Source organism: Leptodactylus fuscus, chromosome 3 (genome assembly GCF_031893055.1).
Source record: "Leptodactylus fuscus isolate aLepFus1 chromosome 3, aLepFus1.hap2, whole genome shotgun sequence".
In the NCBI taxonomy this organism is placed as follows: Eukaryota; Metazoa; Chordata; class Amphibia; order Anura; family Leptodactylidae; genus Leptodactylus; species Leptodactylus fuscus.
In genome coordinates this window covers 4,185,609-4,209,851 of record NC_134267.1, presented here as the reverse complement: position 1 = coordinate 4,209,851, position 24,243 = coordinate 4,185,609, and the positions used below count along the sequence as shown (strand labels likewise).

Below are 24,243 nucleotides of genomic sequence, written 5' to 3'. Positions count from 1 at the left end.
TTGTTGGCCCACACATGATAGTGCACAAGGGACCTAAGGGATGTCCCATTGAACTAAATGGGCAGAGTTGCAATATCAGGCATTGCCGCTATTAAGTGGATGGCGTCCAGATAGAATGACCAATGTAAGCCGTGAAGAGAACGCACGGACATTTACTTCTTGCGCTGGGGTCACACCAGCTTTCGGCACTCCGTTCTCAGGTTTCTGCATGCAGAAGACGGAAACCTGTCATGGCTAGTCCAGCTGTGAGCGCCGGTGAGCGTTTTATGCTCTCCGCGGCGAAACCGTCCGACTCTATGTCCGGTTTAAAAAAAAACGGTTTCGCCGCGGAGTGCATAAAACTCTCACTGGCGCTCACGGCCGGATACTTTTCAAACCCATTCCAGTGAATGTGTTTGTAAGATGGCGGCAGATTTCCGTCTCCTGTCCAGTTTTGTGCAGAAAATAGAAACCTGCAGAACGGACTCCCGGGCGCAGATGTGAACGAGTCCTTACAAAAATTCTTCTCCAGACCTTCCCTGGCCTGACTCCGCCATGTAAGCCTATGGAGCTGGGAGCGCTACTCCCAGGCCTCTATTGTGTTCTCAGAAGCCGGAATAATGGAAAGTGCTGAAATATTAACACCGCGATAGACTTCTCAAGGACTTCTATAGGAGGAAATGCATTTCATCTGTGTGAAGAAGACACCACGGTGGCCACTTACTGTACAGAATATTCCTATTGATTCTTCTTTGTTTCACGGGCCCATGTAATAGAATCCGTCCTTGCATCTTCCTGTGTATAAAGCTTTCATTGACAGACCAGGACGTTCATTCTGGAAATGCCGTCTTTAGTTATTTATATCCCGCTTCATAGAGGTCTTTGTCAACCTGTCAGACTCATTCGTTTCAGATCTGTTGGTAATCCTTTTACTGACTGCCGGCTTCTCCGCAGCCCATTCAATGGGTCAGCACATGACTGCCGCTGATAAAGAGCCCGCCGAAGAGACGAGGATAGAAAAATGAGAATGTAAAGCTCTGATCATATGATATTCAATATACAGCTAGAAAGGAAGGGAATCCGCAGAAAGCTGTCCTTGTAGGAGTCTGTCATCAGGGTCATGCATGTAAAAGCAAGAGCACAGTTACATGGGGGAAGCGGACCTGAATAGAACTTATACTTGACCCCAAAAAATCCTCTGTAGCCAAAATATTGTCAAGGCTGTAAATAAGGATTCCTCCCGCCCTGGTGGACCTCGCACGGTTGTGTAGAAGTATCACCGGTACATGTCTCTGCACACTTGACACATGAGTAGGTCACATTAGTTCTCGACTGGCACGTTGCGATGAGAAGGTAGACAAGTGTCCTCTTTATAAGGAGCAGTCTCCTCCTATAAATGGTCACTAACTTCTCAGACCACTCAGTCTCCTTTCACAGAGCTTGTGATTCTGGACCAAAATGTCATGTATTTTAATTAAAAAATGTAGCTGCTTTCTCCCTGAAAAACCTTTCTAAAGTTTCTGCCACTAGGTGTCTCACCACTAGCTAATTTGCTGTTCCGTCTTTTGTTACTAAGGAAGTCCGTCCCTGAGGACTTTCCATTTGGTCTTTCTTATCTTGTGTAGTGTAGAGGTCGGTCCTTTTCTCTCTTCACATAGTGAATGGAAAGGGGAGGGGTTGATTCTCTTCACAGCCTGAACAGACCTGTCTGCACACTGTGCTTGTGCAAAGGACTGAGGATTCTGCAGATCTCTCTGCTCTGCTTACAATGTATATATACCATGCACAGATTTTTCTACACGTCTCGTGTGTAGTGTAGAAGTTGGTCCTTTTCTCTCTTCACATAGAGAATGGAGAGGGGAGGGGTTGATTCTCTTCACAGCCTGAACAGACTTGTCTGCACACTGTGCTGTGTGCAAAGGACTGAGGATTCTGCAGATCTCTCTGCTTACAATGTATACCATGCACAGATTTTTCTACACATCTCATGTGTAGTGTAGAAGTTGGTCCTTTTCTCTCTTCACATGGAGAGGGGAGGGGTTGATTCTCTTCACAGCCTGAACAGACTTGTCTGCACACTGTGCTGTGTGCAAAGGACTGAGGATTCTGTAAATCTCTGGCCTTACAATGTACAGTATGTATATCATGTCCAGATTGTTCTAAACTTCTCAAACCTAACAAATGCCTTGAAGTTGCACATTTTTTGGTATAAAATTTACGTATATCCTCTGCAATGATTTGATTTATTTTCTAAATAGCAGATTTAGGAATCTGGGCCGGTGCGTTAGTTCACGGGATCATTGACAAAGCATATAGGCAGACCGTGGGAGAGCATCGCTCCATGTGAACTGTGCCATGATTTAGGTAGATGTTTTGCACGTTTGTAAGCCTTGGCACAGTAACAAGCTTCACTTGACATCCAGAGTTGTTTTTCTGGAAAAACATTTCCACATCTACTACACAGGCAGGGCTGTTCACATCTCTCTGTTTATACCAGGATGACTCATATAGTCACTGACTCGCGTCCTACGAGAGGGGAACACTCTCACATTCCTGGCATTTTTGGATTCTCACTTTACGCCATAGGAACCCTACTGAACATTAAAGTCTATGTGACCTTATTAGCAATGAAAAGCTGAAAGGTGATACCCCGGTGGCCGCCGAGCAAATGTCACTCGTGTAATGTGTGGGAAGCAGAACTAGGCCAAAACCCAGTTTGCTATATAGTGGATGAGCAGCTCCCCCCTGACCAGGTTTGTTATTTATCAGTCTCAGAAACTTTCCTCAATATGCAATTAAAGGGACATTATTGAAACGAACGTCTCTTCTAAGCCAAGTATTGTTCGTGCAGGTCTTGTCAGCTTTACTACAAGCTGGAAATGGAGACTCTTGTGTGACCCAGTCTGTTGGTCTGACATCTAGTGGCCAATATGGAAGGTGCAGTTGAAGTCTTTTTTACTATCAAAGTACTAGAACATATTGGGGGATTTTATCAAATTCTCTGTCAGTTTTTTTTTTTAGTATCAAAATTTAGCAAAATTTTTTTCACAAGCTAGACTTTCTTGCAAAACTTTTTGCTGTTTTCCACTGCTCACACTATAGGAAAGGAAAGACCAGCCAAGAGCCAACAGAATATCTGTGATTTACATTGGGATGTATAGACTCCTATTAGATGCATGCCAGTTCCTTCCATGGTTTGTCCAGGAAATTCATGCACCTAAAGGCATTTTTCCTTTTCTTAGTGTTTCCTGTTCTCGGAGCTTGCAATGACGGGTGTGTCTGTTATTTTCAGTTATTTTAGCCTTCTATTACACTATTATCCTTGTAAATGGAGCAATTGCAGGGTTATAGGAGTTGTTCAGGTTCTGAAGATTTTTGATACTGATGACTTATCCTCAGGAAGGGTCATCAATATCAGATCGGTTGGTACCGACAAACTGTTCCACTGGCGGCCAGAATCCTTATACTAGATATACAGCCCAAAGCAGCCTTGTTACCAGTGGCGTAACGATTGTGGTCACAGGGGGTGTGAACCCGGCCAGTGTGAAATGTCCAGGGCCCCAGACCACCATGATAGTGGCCGGGGAAAGCCTTTTTCCCAGACTACTTTACATATTGTTATTGGGCATGTAAAACTGTGTGTGGGCCACTGCTGAGCTCATAATACTGTGTGTGGGCCACTGCTGAGCTCATAATACTGTGTGTGGGCCACTGCTGAGCTCATAATACTGTGTGGGGGCCAATACTGAGCACATAATACTGTGTGGGGGCCACTGCTGAGCTCATAATACTGTGTGGGGGCCAATACTGGGCACATAATACTGTTTGTGGGGGCCACTGCTGAGCTCATAATACTGTGTGGGGGCCAATACTGAGCACATAATACTGTGTGGGGGGTCCACTGTGGAGCACATAATACTGTTTGTGGGGGCCACTGCTGAGCACATAATACTGGGTGGGGGTCCACTGTGGAGCATATACTACTGCCCCAATATTATTTACATACCGGGCGCTGCGCTTCTCACCCACTGTATTCTTCATAACTACAGTTGTGGGCACTAAAGCTGTACCCCATTTCAAGTGTCTGGGTTATCGCTTCAGTGCCCATAACCGCCATTATCAAGAACTCTAGGAAGGGAGTAGGGGGCCCTGGACAAAAATTTGCACCCGGGCCCACAAGACTTTAGTTACGCCCCTGCCTATTACTATACAAGGGAATGGGAGTGGGGCTGCAGTTTTGGTGTCACGAGCTATGTACGCTGTAAGGAGCGTCTGATCCATATAGTGTACCAGCGTAGCCCAAAACTGCAGCGAGGGTCCCATTCACTGCCCCCACCATATGCTTAGTACAGGGCGTCCAGCAGCCTCATCAGGCGAGCAATTCGGGATTCTGTGGATAGGTATCAGTATCAAAAATCTCCCGATCCTGGACATCCCCTTTTAATAGCTGTAACCTTTTTATTGCTATGTTTTTGTTACTTGATACAAGTCTTTCCCCCCCCCCCCCCACACTAACTTTATTAGTCTTCTTGCACACAATTGAGCGTGCTATTCAAGTCTAAGCCAATTGTCTTCAAGGTCCGTGTGTCCGGTCCGACGGATCCAAATAGGACCTACCCTAAAAATAACGGAGTGTAATACCAGAAGGCACTCAGCGCGCACAAGTCGTGTACATGACGTCAGATCCGACAACATGTGTGAGGAGTTTGTATGTGGTCCCCGTGTACACCTGGATTTCCTCCTGGTACTCCAGTTTCCGCCCATATGCCAAAAATATACTGATAGGTAAATTGGGTCCCTGTGCAAACAACTGACCCTTGTGGGTGTTGGGGATGAGCGCCTGTACGGCAGCCACTGTCCCCCCTGGAACTGGAGACACATAGGGGGACAGTGGAGAAGGGAGGGGGACACAGGGAGTGAGAGCAGGCAGATGAATCCTGGGAAATGTAGTCTGTCCACAGATTCACTGCATGTAAATAACGGTGATACAAGACGCAGCAAGTACAATAAAGCCAAGCAAAGGCAGCACAAGGGTGCGGGGAGTCTATAGCACTGCAGATCATTTTTGGAAGCTGGAGAACCCCTTTAATTTTTTTTTTCATATGACTCTCTAAATGAAAAAATACAAGATGACTTTTGGTAAGGTAAGGAGGGAAAACCCAAAATGCAAAATTGAGCAATGTCTTGGACATTAAGGGGTTAAGGCGTCTCTGCACTCGTCCCCTGTTTTATCCAAGGAACCTTTAATGTGGCGTTTACTTTGTCGCTCTGCGTTTCAGCTGACGTTTCATTTTCTTCACCGAGTACAGAGAAGAAGAAAATGTTGAGTAAATTTACTTTCTTTCGTCGCCCTGATTAAGTTTTAAAGAGCCGGCGCTTCCAGAGTTAATATTTGGTCTTCTTTCTCTGCCATCCCGTGTAAGTTGTGAATATTCTTTCTTTTTCTTATTACTGGCTTCTTAGAAATTTTTATTTACCGATTCGAGTTTTCTCCTTTCCTATCTGTTCCCATAAGATATGTTCATCTTGTAATGGATGTTTAAGATTCTGTTAGAAATGATGGAGGTAGTGAAAGTCTCTCTAAGTATCTGTAAATAGGATCCACGCCACTGATTCCAGCGCCGTTGGAATTCTCTCTCTAGTCCCCACCGTTCCTGAGTAACAAGCGCAGGTAGTTTTGGTGCCTGTTGTGCTATTCACGCTCCATACTGTCAGGAGAGCGAGATTCAGAGCTCATCTCTAGGGAAATCTAAAGGTTTGGGATTTTGTTTTTTGTTTTTTTTTTAACCTGTGGGCACAGACAGCGGGGCAAATGTAATAAGACTGGCATCGTACGTCAGTCATAATAAACACCCCAACTTGCGCAGGGACCGAGAGAAGCTGCAGGCTATACCCTGGATCAACACTGTAGGGATTGTAGGGTTATAGGTTGGACTTGATGGACTGATTGGAATACCTCCGCTCCCATAGGAATGAATGGGAGCGGCTGATCGTGAAGGGGTTAAGCGCCGGCCACTGGCACCTGCAGCGCGCCGGCTGCTCCCATTCATTCCTATCGAGCGAGGTATTCGAAACTAGAGTTTGGAATACTATTCGCTCATCTCTAGTCTTCATCCAACCTCATCTACTATGTAAGAGGTCCCGATCCTGGAAGGGAAATTTACTCCATTCTAACTTGCGTCAGGAACCTGGCGTGGATTTTAGTAAAGGGGCCGAGCTGCGGTGTCTTTGCAGAATGTGGCAGGTGAGACACAGATCGGGGATGTAGACGTGCGTTTGGGCCTCAATATAATCCCTCCACACCAGCTTAAAGGGAATGATAAAATCCCCCCCCATAGTTATAGCAGAACTTTGTGGCACACTAACCCTGGGGTATACGGATCTGTGGGTGGTTTAGTGTCCCAAATAACCAACCCTGAGGTTCCCTTTAATGCCCGCTCCTGTGCCAGTCCATGTCCGCCCCGCCCACTTGCTGCTCTCTCACGTTATGGCGCTCGTGTTGAATAACATTTTTACTCCCGATGATACATTTTTCCTCTTTCCACGGAACGGACGAGCTCTTCTGTCATGAAACATTAAGTAACGCATTAGCTAAATTGTGGTCATTGCAGGCGGTGCACACAAGAAAGCCATTAATGAGGTTTTCACCGGCCTGTCATTTTATCTGGATTTATTAATATTTAATATGTTGCTCATTTTTGTACATTCTTCGTTGTTGAAATGGAGGAATCTGATGGATATTACATAGTGCTTACAGGTAACTGTGAAAAGCCCGTACAGAGCTACATGGACGAGTCTTTAAAGGGATCCTATCATTAAAACACAATTTTTTTCTGTCTGCCACATAGGAATAGCCTTAAGAAACCCTCCTCTTCCACCTTTAGATGTCTTCTCCGCGCCTCCATTCAGTATATAATCCGGTTTTCGTCGGTATTCAAATGAGTTATCTCGCAGCACTGGGGGGCGGTCCCAGCGCTCAAATAACACTAGGAGTGTCCCCAATGCTGTGAGAGAACTCTCCAGCGCCGCCTCCATCTTCTTCAGGAACGGCCTCTTCACGCGTCTTCTAGCGCAAGCAGTCAAATTTGTAGGCAGAGCTGACTGCGCATTCCTTAAGGCCACAAGAAAATGGCTGCTTACTTACTGTGTAAGCGGCCATTTTTCTTGTGGCTGCGGGCATGCGCAGTCGGCGAGTCTCGAGACCTGCAAGTTTGACCACCTGCGCCAGAAGAAGACGCGTGAAGAGGACGTTCCTGAAGAAGATGGAGATGTCGCTGGAGATTTCTCTCGCAGCATTGGGGACGCCCCTAGTGCTGCAAGAGAACTCATTTACATACTGACGAAAACCGGGATTTCTACAGAACGGCGGTGTGGAGAAGACATCTAAAGGTAGGAGAAGAATAGACTTTTTTAAAGAGGACCTTTCATCAGATTGGGCACAGGCAGTTTTATATACTGCTGGAAAGCTTACAGTGCGCTGAATTCAGCGCACTGTCAGCTTTCCCGATCTGTGCCCGGGGTAAAGCGCTATCGGTTCTGGTACCGTAGGACTTTACAGTCAGAAGGGCGTTTCTGACACTTAGCCAGGAACGTCCTTCCGCACAGCAGTGCTGTACAGTGTGAGCGGGGAGGAACGCCCCCCTCCCTCTGCTCACACAGCTCGTCCATAGACGAGTATTATCAAGAGGGGAGGGGGCGATAGGCGCCGCGAGGCAGAAGGACATTCCTGGAGTGTCAGGAACGCCCTTCTGACTGTAAAGCGCTACAGTACCGGGACCAATAGCGCTTAACCCCGGGCACAGATCAGGAAAGCCGACAGTGCGCTGAATTCAGCGTACGGTCAGCTTTCCAGCAGTATATGAAACTGCATGTGCCCGATCTGATGAAAGGTCCTCTTTAAGGCTATTCCTACGTGGTAGGCGGAAAAAATTGTGTCTTAATGATAGGATCCCTTTAAAGGGGTTGTCAGGCATAAACTAAAACTTTAACACTAAGCTAACCCCCCTCCCCCTACTTAACTTCTAATTTACTCCCTTTAAAAATTTTTTTTTTTTTTTTTTTTTCATTTTCACCCTGGGCAACCTCTTTAAGCTTTGATATCCTCTACAAGCAAATAATTCCACCTATGATCTGGCACTTGTCCCAGGGGCTGGAATTCTCAAGTTTATCGTGTTCCTTGAGCGCAAAAAATATCCATAATCCTGCGCTGGCAAAGCTCCAGAATTAGAATTCAGTCTTAAGAACTTGTTCTGGATCACAGGGCGTCACAATGTGTCATTATAATATTCATGTGTATTGTAGTTTATTGTGTTACGGTCCCCCCGCCTGGGTTCCCCATGTGCATAGGATTCCCCCCGCCTGGGTTCCCCCATGTGCATAGGATTCCCCCCGCCTGGGTTCCCCCATGTGCCTGACCTTACATTACGGATATCTTGTTTCTTGGAAATATATTAGGCCCTGCAGGTGCACTATTGGGAATATGGTATACTATGACTTGTGGTGTAATGTGTGACTATTGTCCAGCTTATTTCATATTCTCTTAAAGGGGGTTTCTGGGACTTTGATGTTTATAGAGCAAAGTTATCCCCTATCCATAGAATTGGGGATAACTTGCAAATCAGCAGGGGATCTGACCCCTCACCACCACTCCATTAATGTCAATGGGAGGGCCAGAAATAGCCAAAGTCGAGCTCTTGGTCATCTCCACATCTGCCATTGAAATCAGAGGAGCCCCATTCTCCGGATCAGTGTGGACCCCCCTCTGATCTGCAAGTTATGCCCTATTCTATGGAGAGGGTAAGTTTTTTTCATGGGAAAACTGTTTAATATTTTACCTTTAGGATAGTCCAAATTGGTGGGAACCCGCCTCCCGGTACCCCGACCAATCAGCTGATGGTGCTTACCGTGTACCGTGCAGTATATTTTGTAGTGGCAGCGCCTGGTACTGCACCTTACAGTATCTTATAAGAAATGAATGGACAAGTTCCAGCATTGGGACCCAAATGATCTAATTCGAAGGATAGACAATTGGATGAAAAATAACCAAAACGGAACTTAAATAGATATTACAATATTTGTAGTTTCTTTGGGACCAAACCCATCCGAACTGAAACCGCTATTATACGGCGATGTCCCTTCAGCCCCCAGAGTATAATAAGCCCAGGGGAGGTGAACAAACCTAAAAACACAGTGTTACTCACCTTTCCTCCGCTCCGACACGACTCTGTCTTCGTCACTTGTGCCTGTCAGGGACCAGTCATGTGGTGGTGCGACATTACGCGTCATGACGTCATGTGATCAATGGGTTCCAATCACAGGCCTCAGCGGTCCTTGACATCGGTCAGAAGCCGCGCCCGAGCCCAGGAGAGGAGAGTGACTTTTTTCTTTTACGTTTGATCACCTCCCCTGGGCCTTCACTTATTATACTCTGGGGTCTGAAGAAACCCCTTTGTACAATTGCGGGTTTGGACGTGGTCGGTCTGAACGAAACCGCCAGGTGAACTTCGCAAGTTGAAACGGCAGCGCTTTGCAGATCTCGTCATCATTCCCTCTCAGTATACATTATAGTATATAGCACATCATCCAAGCAGCTGCGTCTTCTCCTACGTAGGATTTCGGTAGAGACCGATGAGCCGCAGTCTGGGACGTTGAGTGAAAGGTTTTGTGCGTTTAACCCTTGCATGTCGCAGCAGTATTTTGCATTGTGACCATTTGTGTCCCTCTCACTTTAGTTCTGGAGAATAATAGCTGACTTATCTCCTCTGAGCCGCAGGCCGGCTGGAAAGATTAAAATAAGTTGAGTTAATATTTAAGTTCCGGTTTTGACCTTGAGTCTTGTTTTCAGGGCTGGAGTAGTGAAGAAGGCCGCAGTGTGAAGACGTCTAACCCTAAGCATGCAGTGCTGTGTGTGACCTCATTGTGTGACGGCGCAGAGCACAACCTAAGACTTCCCGTAGAGCTAGGCCGTCTTACTGGCAAGGCTGACAAGAAGTTGAGTTCAGTCTTCGATAACCATACATGTTACCGGTTTTTGGGGTTTTTTAGAACCCATTTGTGGTCAGTGCATGCAGAAGCCCCCTCTGTCAAGTACAAGTATAGTTGTGTATCTCACGTGTTACATTGTAGCTATCTGGGGGGAAAATAGAAATATTGTTTCTGTAGCCATAAGATAAAGTGTAACTATCATAGTGATCTGATCACTGGGGATTAGGGCTGAGCAATCGAGATCGGAAAAGATCGGATCCGATCATGATCGTGATCAGGATCGGCTTGAAAATGATCAGAAATCGGATTTTGAAATCTCAAGACCGGTGAACCCTAAAAGTGACTTTTCCCATAGAGAAGCATTGACTAGGGTTGAGCGATTGGGAAAGATTGGATCTCGATCGGCGATCGAGCAAATTTCATGATCAGGATCGGCTCGAAAATGATCGAAAATCGGATTTTAAAATCGATTCTTAAATCTCAAGATCAGCTCAACCCTACTGGAGATCGAGACCCCCTACCATGGTGGAAGTCCGGCATGTGGCAGGCAAGCGTCGCGCACACAGTATAGTTCCCTCTTAGAGTCCCCATACACTATAATGCCACCCACATGGTATAATGTCCTGCTTAGAGCCCCCATGCACAATATTATGCCCCCTTGTTGCCCCCACACAGTATAATGTTTAAAAGGGTTGCGTCGTTACGGACACTTATCCCTTAGCCATAGGACAGTGTGCAATCACTGGGGGGCCCGACCGCCACATCCCCCATTGATCCGGAGAACGGGGGACTAAAAGTAACACCTATAGCCTCCTCATAGACGCCCCCTGTAGAGTCTTGTGTGGGTTCTCTCCTACATCAGGTCTAGTAGATAGACGAGGCCTCATCTTGGTGCATTAATTAATAAATGGAGGTAATTGCAGTTTGCAGGTTTGGGTGCAGTCAGCCTTTTATATTAATCATGTACTTTTCTCATTTGCAGAGAGATCTTCTGGCTTTTTGCCTGTTCCTTGGAATGCAGCTTTTACTGTATATGGAATAAAATCACTTTCTTTTGCCCATTCCTATATGGCGCCAACATACTCTGCAGCACTGTGTAGAGGTTTCCATTGCTCTCATTATTCCCCATGAGGCTTTTAAAGAGTCCCTTCCACCATCTCCTTGTATCCTTCAGCAGCTGCCGCCGCTGCGGTGATTCTGCTGTAGTTGGAGCTTGTTCTCTAGCCCCTTCTATTCCTGAGAAATCAGTGATGTTATTTTCAGCACACAATATATTACGCAGGTTCCCTACTGTCGGGTACGCCGGTCCTGGGCTGGAGCAGAAGGACAGAGGACGTTTCATGTCCTCGGGCACATGCGGTTTTATATACCGCTATCAAGCAGACAGTGTGCTAACTTCAGCGTCCTGACTGCTTTCCTATTATGTGCCCCAGGGCTGCAGATATCGGGGCCGTTGGTTTCTTTGCTCACTGTCAGAAGGGTGTTCCTGACGTCTAGATGGGCTCTGAGGAACGCCCGCTCTGACAGCGCTCGTCCATAGACTGTGGTACAGGGGGAAGGGGGGCGTTTTTCGCAGCTTGGCATCATCGCTGGGCAGTAAGGAACAGTACAGGGCTATGTGCCGCTAGTTTCGGTGCCGATCTCTCTAGCCCCAGGGCACATAACAGGAAAGCGGACAGTACGCTGAATTCAGCGCGATGTCGGCATTCTGGCGGTATATAAATCCGCCTGTGCCCGAGGACGTGAAAGGCCTTCTTTAAAGCAGTTCTCTAGTATCGGGACCTTTCAGGTTTTCTAGCACAAAAATAATTTCTCATACTGATGGCCTGTCTACAGGATAGGTCACTAGTATCTAATCTGTGGGGGCTGACACCCAGACCCTGCACAGATCAGCAGCCCTGTCCAGCATCCGGGACCCAGAGGCTGCCAGAATAGCTGATCTGTGCAGGGTTCCAGTGTTGCACCCCCCCAGATCACATAGTGACAATCCCTTCTGTGGATAGGTCATCTCTATCAAAAATCAATTTTCAGACCGAAAACCCCTTTTAAAGCCTTTATAGAACAATTTTTCAGATATTGGTCTCCTTTATAGACAAGTCTTCCCTGTGCGGCTGAATATCTCGTGAATTGCCAAATCCAATCAAATCAGAGGAACTGAAGATATCACTTCTGCTTCATCTAAGGGAGCAGTAGGACAGAGCGGTCATATAGGAGTGAATACAATGTTCAGCTGTAGAAAAGAAACCAAACTCCCCTTACTCTCAGTGCCTGCTGTGTGCAGAATCTCCAGTGTATTCACACTGCTCTCCACTGCCTCCTGCTTGTAAAAGCTGACAAGGAGAAACCGGTCACAGCAGGAAACAGGCTGCCGCTCCATCCCATAGAATACACTGAGATTCTGCAGTGTCAGAGGACAGAAGGGTCGCTGATCTCACTAGCTGCCCTTTGATCGGTCACAGAGCCAGTGCAGTGCGATGAGACTCCGCCCTCTATGCAAAGCAGGAGGCATCCTGGGAAATGTAGGCTGCATTAGGTAAGCTGTATCCTAGGAAAAGGAGTCAGAATGGCAGAGTAAGTTTAATTGGCATCACGTGCAGCTGCCACTAGTGAAACCCTCTACGGCGCCCCCTAAGGCCCTGCACACAGTCTCTCAGCTTTACCTGGCGTGTTCCTTTAATTCAGGGACTATGGGAAGAAAAGCAGGGGATTGGTAAATTTTAGGTTATCCCTCAGCACAAAAACCTTTCATTCCACCGAGCAAAAATAGGTCACTTGTATGAAAATATTAATAATCCCGTCTAGTGCTGGAGTGTGTGACAAATGTTCTAGCTCGCAGATTAGATAATACCGCCCTTCAGCCTCCCCGGCTCGCTGGCTCTGACGGTCTATCCGCAGATTATGTCTCATCACCGAGATGTTATAATTGTTGGCGTTTAGCTCGTAAAACCGCGTGTGAACTTTCCATCAGTAGATTGCACCGTGTAGAGATGATCTCAGCAAAGCTTCTCCTCTCCTACATTAGTAAATCGATACCCATCTGTCTGCACAGTCAACAAGACAACTACAGATGTAGCAGAGCCGAGTGGGTCAGATGCCAACGAGCTGAGTTTACCTTCTTGCCCCATTCTTTGTAGGGCGATGGTGAATTTTGGCGCCCCAAAGAGTTAAATAACAGACTCGAGCTCTCTGCATTTGTAGCACGTTCATTAATATGTTGGTAAGTTTCGGATTAGGCCGATACGGTGCGGAGATTATCTACTGTCATGTCCAAGGACGCCAGACGAGTCCATTATGGACTATAATGTCCACATTACAGTATTTAGACCACATCACACACCCGGGTTATCTGAGCTTGACTTTCATTTTTTACTTTCCCTTTTATTTCCTCATTTTGTTTTTTGCCTTTTCTGTTATCGCCGGCCCTTCTGACAGTGGAGAGATATTGGTGCGCGAAACTAACAGCACGAATATTTCTACCACATAGGGCCATACTGGCAAACCCGACAGCAGCCATGTTTTTATTTAACGTGCATTAGATTTTGGTCCAGAATCACACACTCTATGAAATGAAAGGTTAAAGGTCAGACAATCCCTTTAAATATCCCAGATCTTACCAGACACTCCTTGGTGCTCTGCATACTGTGATGTGATACAGCGCCCCTCTTATACTGATATCCCTCATCCCTTTGTCGTGTCGTCTTCAGCAGTGAATGATTTGATTATTAGAAAGTGAATTTGATGTTTTTCCTAACTTTATAAACTATCTAATTTGTCAGGAGGAAAATATCACGAAGCCTTTTGGCTAAATGTACAGTACGTCTCGTGGCACGCAACTGGGGGAGATGTAGCAGACTGATGTCCTGTCATGGCTGATAGCCAATGCAGCACATCACGCCTGTCGCTCCTGGCACAGCCCCAAGCACTGGCAGGTTTATATCCTCCTGAAACTGCTGGAATCCCAGCGAGACGACCTGCAGTAAAGCTCTGGCCTTGCGTAGATCTGCCGTTTTGGAAATAAGTCTCAAAAATGACATTTGGAACTTAGCTGTGGTATCCGGGACCTGCAGTCATAACGCTTGCGATGCTGGCTGTGAGAGCGGGTATATCGATGACGTTTATTATTACTTTATGCAAGAAGCTTAGAGATAATAGCATTAATATATCCTGTTCAAGTTGCTTAAAACATGATGTGAGCTGAGTGTTAAAGGGAACCCGTCCGGTTGAGTTGGGGCACTAAATCACCCACAGGTCCCCGGGAGTTTAGTGTCCCAAATCGCCCCAAATCCATCTGTGCCTGCAATTCAGAAACCTTCACATTTACTAAGAGTTTGTTGAGTCTCATCGGACTCCTCTGGTGCTCCCTGCGTCTGCACGGTTCATCTGTGAGGACTTGGGCCAGTGCTGGAGGTATGGGGCATGCACACTAAGCTGCGGTATACTCCTGTCCTAAGTGCACTGCTGCGGTGCGAGGATTACAGCGATGTGAAGCTTTGTTTATTGCAGGCACAGATGACTTTATTATACGGCTATTTTTCTATAAGGGTCGGCGGGTGGTTTCGTGTCCCAAATTGCCCTGACAGTTTTGAATCAATCAGGCAGCAGATGAATGGTCAACCTAGAGATAGGCAAGCCTTGAAAGATATGTTTCCCAAATATTCCCAGGACTCTCCTGCCAGTTTCGTTTTAGACCAAAAAAGTTTGATCTGAACCAGAAGAGCCATTATAATGCTCTGGGGTCATGCAGAGGCCCAGGGGAGGTGCAAAAACATCATAAACTATGATACCTTCCTTCCCTCAGCCGTGCTGGGGTCCCTCGTGTTGTCTGACACACAAGTAGGGTCCTCTTTGGAGGTCCTTGGCTTCTTCCAGACTTCTAGGGGACTCTTTGTGCCCTGGGGGACCATTGAGCCTTTGCTGTCTCCTGGTGCACCGATGTTCTGGCTCATTGACTGAAGCATCATGACATCAGTGCACCCCACTAGTTTTTGGAAGATTTGTAACAAAACCAGCTCATTATGAACCAATTCATTCACCTCTACTTAATCGCATAATGCAACAAGGACCCAACCAAAAAGGAGTTTGGCCCTTTGTATCCTGCGGCTGTTCTAGATTCTCCTTTTGGGTTTTCTTATAGGTAATGGAGGTTATTACCTCCCTATCGTCTCTGCCACTCCCTCAGCCGATTTAGTTTTAGCTTAAAGCCTGGCGAATAAAAGCACAGGACAGTCTGCAGCCTCATATACAGACAGGTTATATATATAAGATCACTATCAACCGTTCATTCCGCCAACGTCTCCCCCTCGTCCACCAAACGCGTATATACTCTGTAAGGTGAATATGTATTCTCAACAAAAGGGGCGTAAGAGACTACAAGACACCAGTGACTGCCTATCTGCTGGAGAAGAAAAGGACCAGAACCAGCATATCAACCCAGTCCTGCAGCTAGATAGGTTACTGTCACCAGAACCAGCATATCACCCCAGCCCTGCAGATAGATAGGTTACTGTCACCAGAACCAGCATATCATCCCAGCCCTGCAGATAGATGGGTTACTGTCACCAGAACCAGTATATCACCCCAGCCCTGCAGATAGATAGGTTACTGTCACCAGAACCAGCATATCACCCCAGCCCTGCAGATAGATAGGTTACTGTCACCAGACCCAGCATATCACCCCAGCCCTGCAGATAGATAGGTTACTGTAACCAGAACCAGCATATCACCCCAGCCCTGCAGATAGATAGGTTACTGTCACCAGACCCAGCATATCACCCCAGCCCTGCAGATAGATAGGTTACTGTCACCAGAACCAGCATATCACCCCAGCCCTGCAGATAGATAGGTTACTGTAACCAGAACCAGTATATCACCCCAGTCCTGCAGATAGATAGGTTACTGTAACCAGAACCAGTATATCACCCCAGTCCTGCAGATAGATAGGTTAGGGTCACCTGAATCAAACACTGTTTTCCTCTAGAGAATTGGTGTCTCCATTGCCAAGATTTCACCATTTTTATCATTATGATAATGAGTTCTTTGGAGCAGAGCGGACGTTCCTCCAAAGAGTTAAGCAGCAAAAACCCTCTTTGCTCCCAAATCAATTTTTCGGCAATGGAGCCAGTGATTGTACAAAGACCACCATGGATCTCTGTATTGGATATCTGTAATTTTCGGGGGTTGTTTCACCTTCCCTCTTATGTGTCACGTTATGAAGCAATGCGTGTATAACACGAGTCGGTTTCATGGTGGACTTCTACATATTTTTGTTGCCCTGTAAAGCGCCTTGTTTTTGTTTCTTCGATAAACTTTTGGTTGCAGTTTCCATGACAAGTAAACGTTTATTCTGTGATTGACATGGATGATCTCCAGCTAACCATGTTTATGATATTTTTTTGCTTCCGATCACACAAGACTCCAGTGTTCCTGCCACAAAGGGTTCTTCATTGGGAAAATGACATGGAGCGCGGGCTCTTTACTCTCTGAATCGGCCGTATTGTGTAGTGTCCTTGTATTCGGGGCTATTTACTGTGCCATGGGCTTAGAGCTTCGCCTCTCTTAGATTTTATGTACTTTTTGACCATTATATACTACATTGACAGACCTTCTTGAAGAGGCTGTGAACTTTTATGGTCCAACCAAGGGGTAAAACAATTTTGCCTTGGCCAGTAAAGGTGCCTACACCTACCCAAGAGTTTCACTTACCTGTTCTCCACTAGAGATCTGGGTAGGATGACTCAAAATGAAGATTCGCTTTCCATTTTCGAACATTGTCAAAGGGGTTTCCTATTGATGGTCTTCTTCAGGATGGGTGAATGGGAGTTGACCTGCAGTTCTCCGACACTGACTCTACACCGAGAATAGAGTTGTCTACTTCTGACCAGATATTGATGTCCTAACCTGAACATAGGCCATCAATATGAAATACCAAGAAAACCCCCATTAAGGGGAATCTTTCAGGACAATTTGGGAAACTAAACCACCCTCAGGTCCTTGTGGATCGGAATTTCATTGTCCCAAATCGCCTCGTTATAACACAATTTACCCATCGGTTATATTTCATGTTCCATCTCAATTCTTAAGTGAGGACAGAGGAGGAGACCTTGGACTCGGTGTGAGGGTGCCGGACCTCTGACATTTGCATATTACAGCTGGTGAATACATCTCTGACCTCGCTTAAGACCTGCGCAGCCGCCGGGAGCACCAGAGAGGAGTCCGGTGAGACTTATCAGACTCCTCTCTTGGTACGTATAAAGATTTTATATGTTTAATGGATTGCTTTTGAACAGGGCAATTTGAAACTCTAGCCCCCCCCCCCCCCCCCCCGTCCTAAATTACCCCAACAGGTTCCCTTTAAGGCCCCATGTCCATACGCCGTACGGATGTCCCAGTGTGAACCTAGTTAGGAGTGATCTATGGTGCTGGTAGTCCCTGGCTCTAGACCTTGTGGACAGGATAGCCCCGAGGAGGTGGAGACTCCCAGCACGATGGACCACTATGATGAAAGGAGTCTTATGGCTTAGGATAGCCTCGGGAAGTCCGCCCATGTATCCACTGATCCTGTATCGTCCCGTGTGCATCGGCCCTGAGCGGTGTAAACAAAAAAATCCAATTCAGAATATGTTATGTAACGTCGTTCGACATTAAAGAGTTAACGATAACTAAGAAATAATTCCTGTAAAACTGGACAAAATACTTTCCAATGTGCAGCGTAGCATTGCACGTCATGGCGTCTTATACGCTTTGCTGCAAGTATACGGCTTTTAGACTCTTCTTATGCTTCAGTGAAGTCTCTTTGCGTCCGTCCATATTGGACACCGGCGAGGTGTCACGCTGCACTGCTTCAAGTTCTTGTTTTATTCCTCTCATTGAAAAACATTGAAGGAGTCCCTGCAGTGAGTCGTTCATTCTCAGTATTGTGGGGGTGCCAGGGGTCAGACCCCCCCAATCATAAGTTAATGAATTCTCCATTGGGTGACCTTCAGGTTTTACATTTTCAGCATTGTGGATGGGATTTTATCAGATCTCATTCACATGCTGCATAAATACCCCAAAACACAAAATAACCTGCTGTAGGTTTTCGGCCCGGAGCATGTCCATTACTGCTGCGGGTTTTACAATTTGCAAAACTGAGGTTGAAAGATCCAGAGGAACTTCTAGAGAAATGACCAGTCCATGTCCCAGTGACATTGTATTACAGGCTTGGCCTATGTATGATGGGATCTCATTATTAGAGCCCGGGGTTGGTGACTCTCCAGAAATCCTGGGCAGAGCTGAGCGTCAGTGTTGAGAATATTTTCAGCCTATGTTTGCATTCTGTGCGGAGCGGATGTCACATTGCCTGCCCTGCACGCTGAAATATGTTAAATATTGTACTTAAGTGTGATGTCAGTGTAAGGATGGAAGGACACGCTCGCACGCCGGGAACCTTTGACCGGTGCAGAATAGAAGCGGTTAAATATTAAGTGCATTATCTGGAGCGGGCCATGTGTATGAATCATTCATGTCAGGAGCAGTTGTGTCTTATTAGTGACTTCACACCTCCTTCTGTCATTGACGCTTATTAAAGGGGTTTTCTGGGTCTTATATAATGAGGACGTATCCTTAGGATCAGTGGAGATCCAACACCCAGGACCCCCCACCAGTCAGTTTGTTGAAGAGGCTGCAGAATTTGAGTAAGCGCTGTGGCCTCTTCACTGAATCCCAAGCACCGCGCTGTGCAGATCCATAGGGGCTCAGTGTTGGAGTTCAGCTCCTTTCCCTTGAACAAGGTGCACGGCTCCAGCTTCATTGAAAGAACTGTGCAGAAACTGGGTAACTATAAGGTAGAACTTTAATACAGACTGGTATTTGGGACCCCAAACCACCAGTCCATAAGGATCAGTAGGTGGTTTCTCACCCTGTGGTATGGGAACCCCAGGGGTACCCCACATAGTCTCTGGGTAGACGCCATGGCTGCGGAAGGGGCACATTTAGTCATTGCTCAGGTCCTGGGCTCCTGGGGAACTAGTGCTTCAAATCCCAGGGCGCAGAGGCCGCCAAGCAGAGGCAGGTAGGACGCTAGGACACGGTTAAGGGGATGGGTCTCTACAGCAGCGGGATAGACTTATAGCATCTGATGAGTGAAAAGCTGGTCGAAAGGTAAAAGACCCTCAGAACTTAGTGTGTCTGACACGGGTGCTCCTACAAACAAATAGGAGGGTCTGTCACATGACGGACACCATGATGTCCATTGGGGGAACGCTGTTGGAATTGGCTTCAAAAAAGGTTGAGAAATATTTATTTAGTTCCCCAAATTGACCTGATCGGTTCCCTTTAATCCCTCCAGTGATCCCTTGTAATCTTCAGGGACCCTGCTAGTAGATCTGGGGTTTCCATAGTGTCCATTGACATTCGCAGCATGTTCATGTCCTTTCGGGGCAGACATCGCAGGTCCTCCAGAAGCTCTTTGAAGCCGCTGTCACATCTGACAGTAAACCACAAACTGTTGGCTACGTGAGAGCGCCCTTAGGGGGCCAAACTGTAGGAGGGCAACAAGGGACCGCCCTGTAAGATGACCACATGGCAAGGGTTGTCTTCATGGCTTGGTAAGTGCTGCTGTGCTTTGTATGGGGCACTGGGGCGATTTGGAGCCCATCGGTACTGCTGATATGAGGCCATTAATATCGGGCCATGTATGATATCCAGTATCTGCTGTGGTACAGGTGTCTGTTCTCCCGCTATTCGTGGGCCTCTAGTCCCGTCCTTGGTCATCACCTATAAACACATTTTGCATCTTCTCATGTTTCATGGAAATTTTTGTTCTTTATGGAGTAGAAGTCACTGAACCATGTTTTTCGGTAACGAGAGGAGAAGGGGTTTTTGGAGTTGTCTTTCCTGCAGCACCTTCATTCGAGTGAGTGTCCCTGCAGTCCGATTCCCCCCGATCAGCCCACGATGGTATAGTCTAGATAGGTTACTGCTGAAATGGTAAAACCACTTTATGGACATATTGGGGATTTACTGCTGTTAGTTCCTGAGTTATTGGGGTCTCACCCTTGGGATTCTTACCTAGAGGGAGATCAGGGGTCTCAGGATTCAGTATTCGAGGTGACGGTCAGCCCGACCACAATGAAGTCAATGAAGAACATGGAGGGACAATGGATTTATTTAAGAAGGAATTTATCCCATGCCAAGTGCTGGCTGGTGAATCCGTTCCGGGTACAATGGCGTCTGTATTCTCCGCACGTTTTATGGGGATTCCTAAGACGTTATCGTTATTGAATGAATCGGTTACTGTTCGGCTATTTGAGAATAACACTGGAATATTTGGGATTTTGTTGGTTTTTATACAAACTCAGTTGGTTGTGAATACCCAAGTGGCTGAAGGGACACTCCAAATCTGTAAACTGGGTTGTGGTTAATACAGGGCCCGAGGGGCAGAGCATGACACAGGGATGCAAAGAAGACCAATGAGCGAATCCCAATATCATGCTCCTCCTCCCCAGCCCTTGTACTGATCACCTCCCAGTCTACCAGCTTTCCCTGGACTGTTCCTTTAATTTGTCATGAAAGAGGAACTGTCACCAAGTCTTATAAGACCAATGACCTCCGTCATCTGATGGGCACTGTCACCCTGAGCATTTTGGTGTTTTATTTATCCAAATCCGTTCAGTTATTCCAAAGATATAAGGCCTTTTATAGGGTACACTAGCCAACTGGGAGGTAACGCTGAGGTTTCTCGGGGGTGGAGTCTCTGTATGTCACGTCATGTGACCACCCACTTGGCTAATATACTCTAAGTTGCATCATCCGTAAAAGGGCTTATATCTATGGAATGGCTGAACGGATTCGGATGAACAAAACTCCAAAGTGCTCAGAGTGACGGCGCTGATCAGAGGATGGAGGTCGTTGGGCTTTTCATACCTGGTAATGGGTCCTCCTTTAATTGGAGCATCGTTAGGGGTTTTGCACGTTAGAGCCATTTCCCATCAGGATGACCAGACAAGAAATGAGGAAGGTGAGGAGGAATTTACGCTGATGTTTTAGTGGCGATTCTAAAGTAGTCAGGTGGCTTATTATTAGATTTAGTTTTCCTTTTCTCGTATGTTTCGACCTTGTTCTTGACGTGTTGCGCGATAGGCGACCTATATACCATGATACGTGTTAGGTGTCCTGGTTAACTCACTTTATTGAGGAACATGTATGATGAATGGTATAACCGCCACGTTCTGCTTCCTCATCCTCTATAATGTGTAACTAGAATTATACCTCTACACATATGACACAACGGTAACTGATTTATCTGCACCTTTTTACAAGCCAATTCACCTCAAACGTTTTGTCCATCTGAATCAATGGGCATAATTGTAGGCAACGTGGAAACGGAGTAATAATCTACAATTCAGGCCTGGGAAATCCTGGGGCCGAAGGTCTAGAAGCCGAAACGGAAGAGTCTGCAATATCACCTAGCCATTGATGTTCATTGCTCTTCCCTCACCCCATCTCCGTAGTCACGTCCCTCGTCCCAGGAGTCACTATAAGGTTCATTACTAGACATTGCTGTTATGGCCATAATGTCCACCTAATGAATCCAGACTAGGTAGACACGTCCAGTAGGTCAGTCCTACTTCCCAGATCATGGAGTCCAGAGATGATTTCCTAGACGCCATGGTATCTTGCAAGTCTTGTCCACCAATGCCTTCATTGATCCCATGTTGGAGCCTTCTAATAATACCTCTAAACAAGGACCACGCTCTACTTCTGTCCCATCATTCAGATGGTGGCCAGCCTTTCCAAAAAGATTCTGTCTGTGCCTATATAAGTCTGCTCAACGCCAGGCCTGAGCCATAAGTTTCTAGCATACTAGTTCCTGCGAGGGGATCCTCTTACTGCGTCCTGACCTATTCTCTGTTTCATGACCTCGGCTTGTTTCTGACCCTGCTCTGCTGACCTTCCGTGTACAACCCCAGCCTTGCTCTGATCTGCCCCTGCTGAACTTTTGCCTGTTGACAGCCTTGCACACTTGCCGCCACGATCTTCAGTCCATACCGGACCACAGTTTGTCTGACCCTCTGGTGTTCCACTCCATTGTCTCCACCACCTATTCTGGGACCAATCTGAGAGGGAGCGCCCTTGTAGTCTGTCCACAGTGACATCAGATCCCTTAAAGGTGTGAACACTATTTGGTCAGGAAACTGACCAAAAAACTCTGTGTGAACGCAGGAGGCTATAATGCCCTTGAGAACGTCAAGACAGATGGAACGGCGAGTTCCACATTCAGACGTCCATAACACTACAGAGTCTTCCTTCCACCGCTCTGCCTCAAGTGCACGACTGCCAGATACAATTCTAGGAGACCACATGAGAATCTTATTTAGTGTTTTTGTTATGCCCCATTCACACTTGGTTTTTACATAAATATTCAGATGCCTAGACCAGTGATAGAACTACTTGCACCATTTCCATGCTTTGGACTTACGACCTATTGACTTGCGTATTTTGGTCAATCTTTTTGAATCATTATGCGTAAGTGTGATCCAACTCTCCTCATAACAATGTGATTTAGATTTTATGGTCTAGCTGGAGAGGGATGCAGCTAGACCAGAAACAGCACCACTTTAGTCTGTAGGCCATGTCAGGTACTGCAACATGACCTATTCACCTGAATGTGTTTGGTGTGTAATACCACACACAGATCAAGAGCAGAACAGGAAAGTGGCCAAAAATACCTTTAGAGCTTCCAAAGGTTTTCCAAGAAATAGGCAATAAAGGACATTGTTACATTCTTCTCCTTATCCTGAGACGTGTGATCACCATGGATGACCTATTATGGTGAAGGTCAGCGACAATGCCACAGTCATGTGAGGGATGGTCTCCGTATATGACATGTCGTAACTCTAGGTTATAAATACGGGAGGATACAGTGAGGAGGGAGACCTGGAGAATAGAAGGAAAGATTACAAAGGTTAAGAACTTCTTGAAATTACTAGAATCACCTCTTGAAGTTCTATAGATAAGACTTCAGGAAACCAAGAAAGTTAAAGGGATTCTACCGTTAAAAAGTTATTTTTTCTGCCTATCATATAGGAATAGCCTTAAGAAAGTCTATTCATCTCCTACCTTTAGATGTCTTCTCCGTCCCGCTGTTCGGTTAAAATCCCATTTTCCGCCGGTATGCAAATGATCTCTTTTGCAGCACAGGGGGCGTCCCCAATGCTGCCAGAGAACTCTCCAGCGCCACCTCCATCTTCTTCAGGAACGTGGTCTTGACACATCTTCTTCTGGGTGTTGGCTTCAAACTTCTAGGCCTAGGGCAAAGCCGACTGCGCACGCCCGCCAGCCACAAGAAAATGGCTGCTTACAATACTTTGTAAGCGGCCATTTTTCATTTGGCCGTGGGCATGCGCAGTCGGCTTTGCCCTAGGCCCGAGGCCTACAAGTTTGAAGCCAACACCCAGAAGAAGACGCGTGAAGACCCCGTTCCTGAAGAAGATGGAGGCGGTGCTGGAGAATTCTCTTGCAGTATTGGGGATGCCTCCAGTGCTGTTTGAGTGCTGGGGCCCACCCCCAGTGCTGTGAGAGAACTCATTTGCATACCGACGGAAAATGGGATTTTAACCGAACAGCGGGGCGGAGAACACATCTAAAGGTAGGAGAAGAGAGGATTTTCTTAAGGCTATTCCTACATGGTAGGCAGAAAAAAAAGTTTGTAATGGTAGAATCCCTTTAACTTTCTTGGTTTCCTGAAGTCTTATCTATAGAACTTCAAGAGATGATTCTAGTCATTTCAAGAAGTTCTTAACCTATGTAAGGTTTTTAATGGTAGAATCCCTTTAAATAAGAGACACAAGCAAACTTTTTTTTTTTTTTTTTTTCCTGATCACATTTTTTGGAATTTGTCGCCAGTATTTAATTTTATTTTTTCTTTTCTCTACTAGGATTCTGAATTCCTGTGCCTAGAACTCGATGAAACAAAGATGAACGAAATACTCAAGAAATTGTCGGAGGTGGAGGAAAGCTTGGCGGCATTAACTCACATCAGCTAACTGGCACCAAGCGCAACGTTCTGAATTTTTTTCCAATTTTTTTTTTTTTTTAAATAAATGTTTCATAAATAAAATATATTTTGTGCTTTCATTATAAAGTGGATTACAAAAAAAATCACAAATTTTATCTTAAAGGGATCCTATCATTAAAACGCAAATTTTTTTATGACTAGCACGTAGGAATAACCTTAAAAAAGTCTATTCTTCTCCTACCTTTAGATGTCTTCTCCGCGCCGCCGTTCGGTAGAAATACTGG

At 46.2% G+C, this 24,243-nt stretch overlaps 1 protein-coding gene across 1 annotated transcript in view; it reads left to right on the top strand.

Annotated features, from left to right (window-relative positions):
• Nucleotides 1–24,010, top strand: part of COMMD1 (copper metabolism domain containing 1) — a 54,969-nt gene extending 30,959 nt beyond the window's left edge. The window contains exon 3 of the mRNA XM_075266979.1: nucleotides 23,880–24,010. Within this exon, the coding sequence (XP_075123080.1) occupies nucleotides 23,880–23,987 (108 nt within the window). The 3' untranslated portion in view covers nucleotides 23,988–24,010. The remainder of the gene's footprint in view (nucleotides 1–23,879) is intronic.
• Nucleotides 24,011–24,243: the final 233 nt, after the last annotated feature.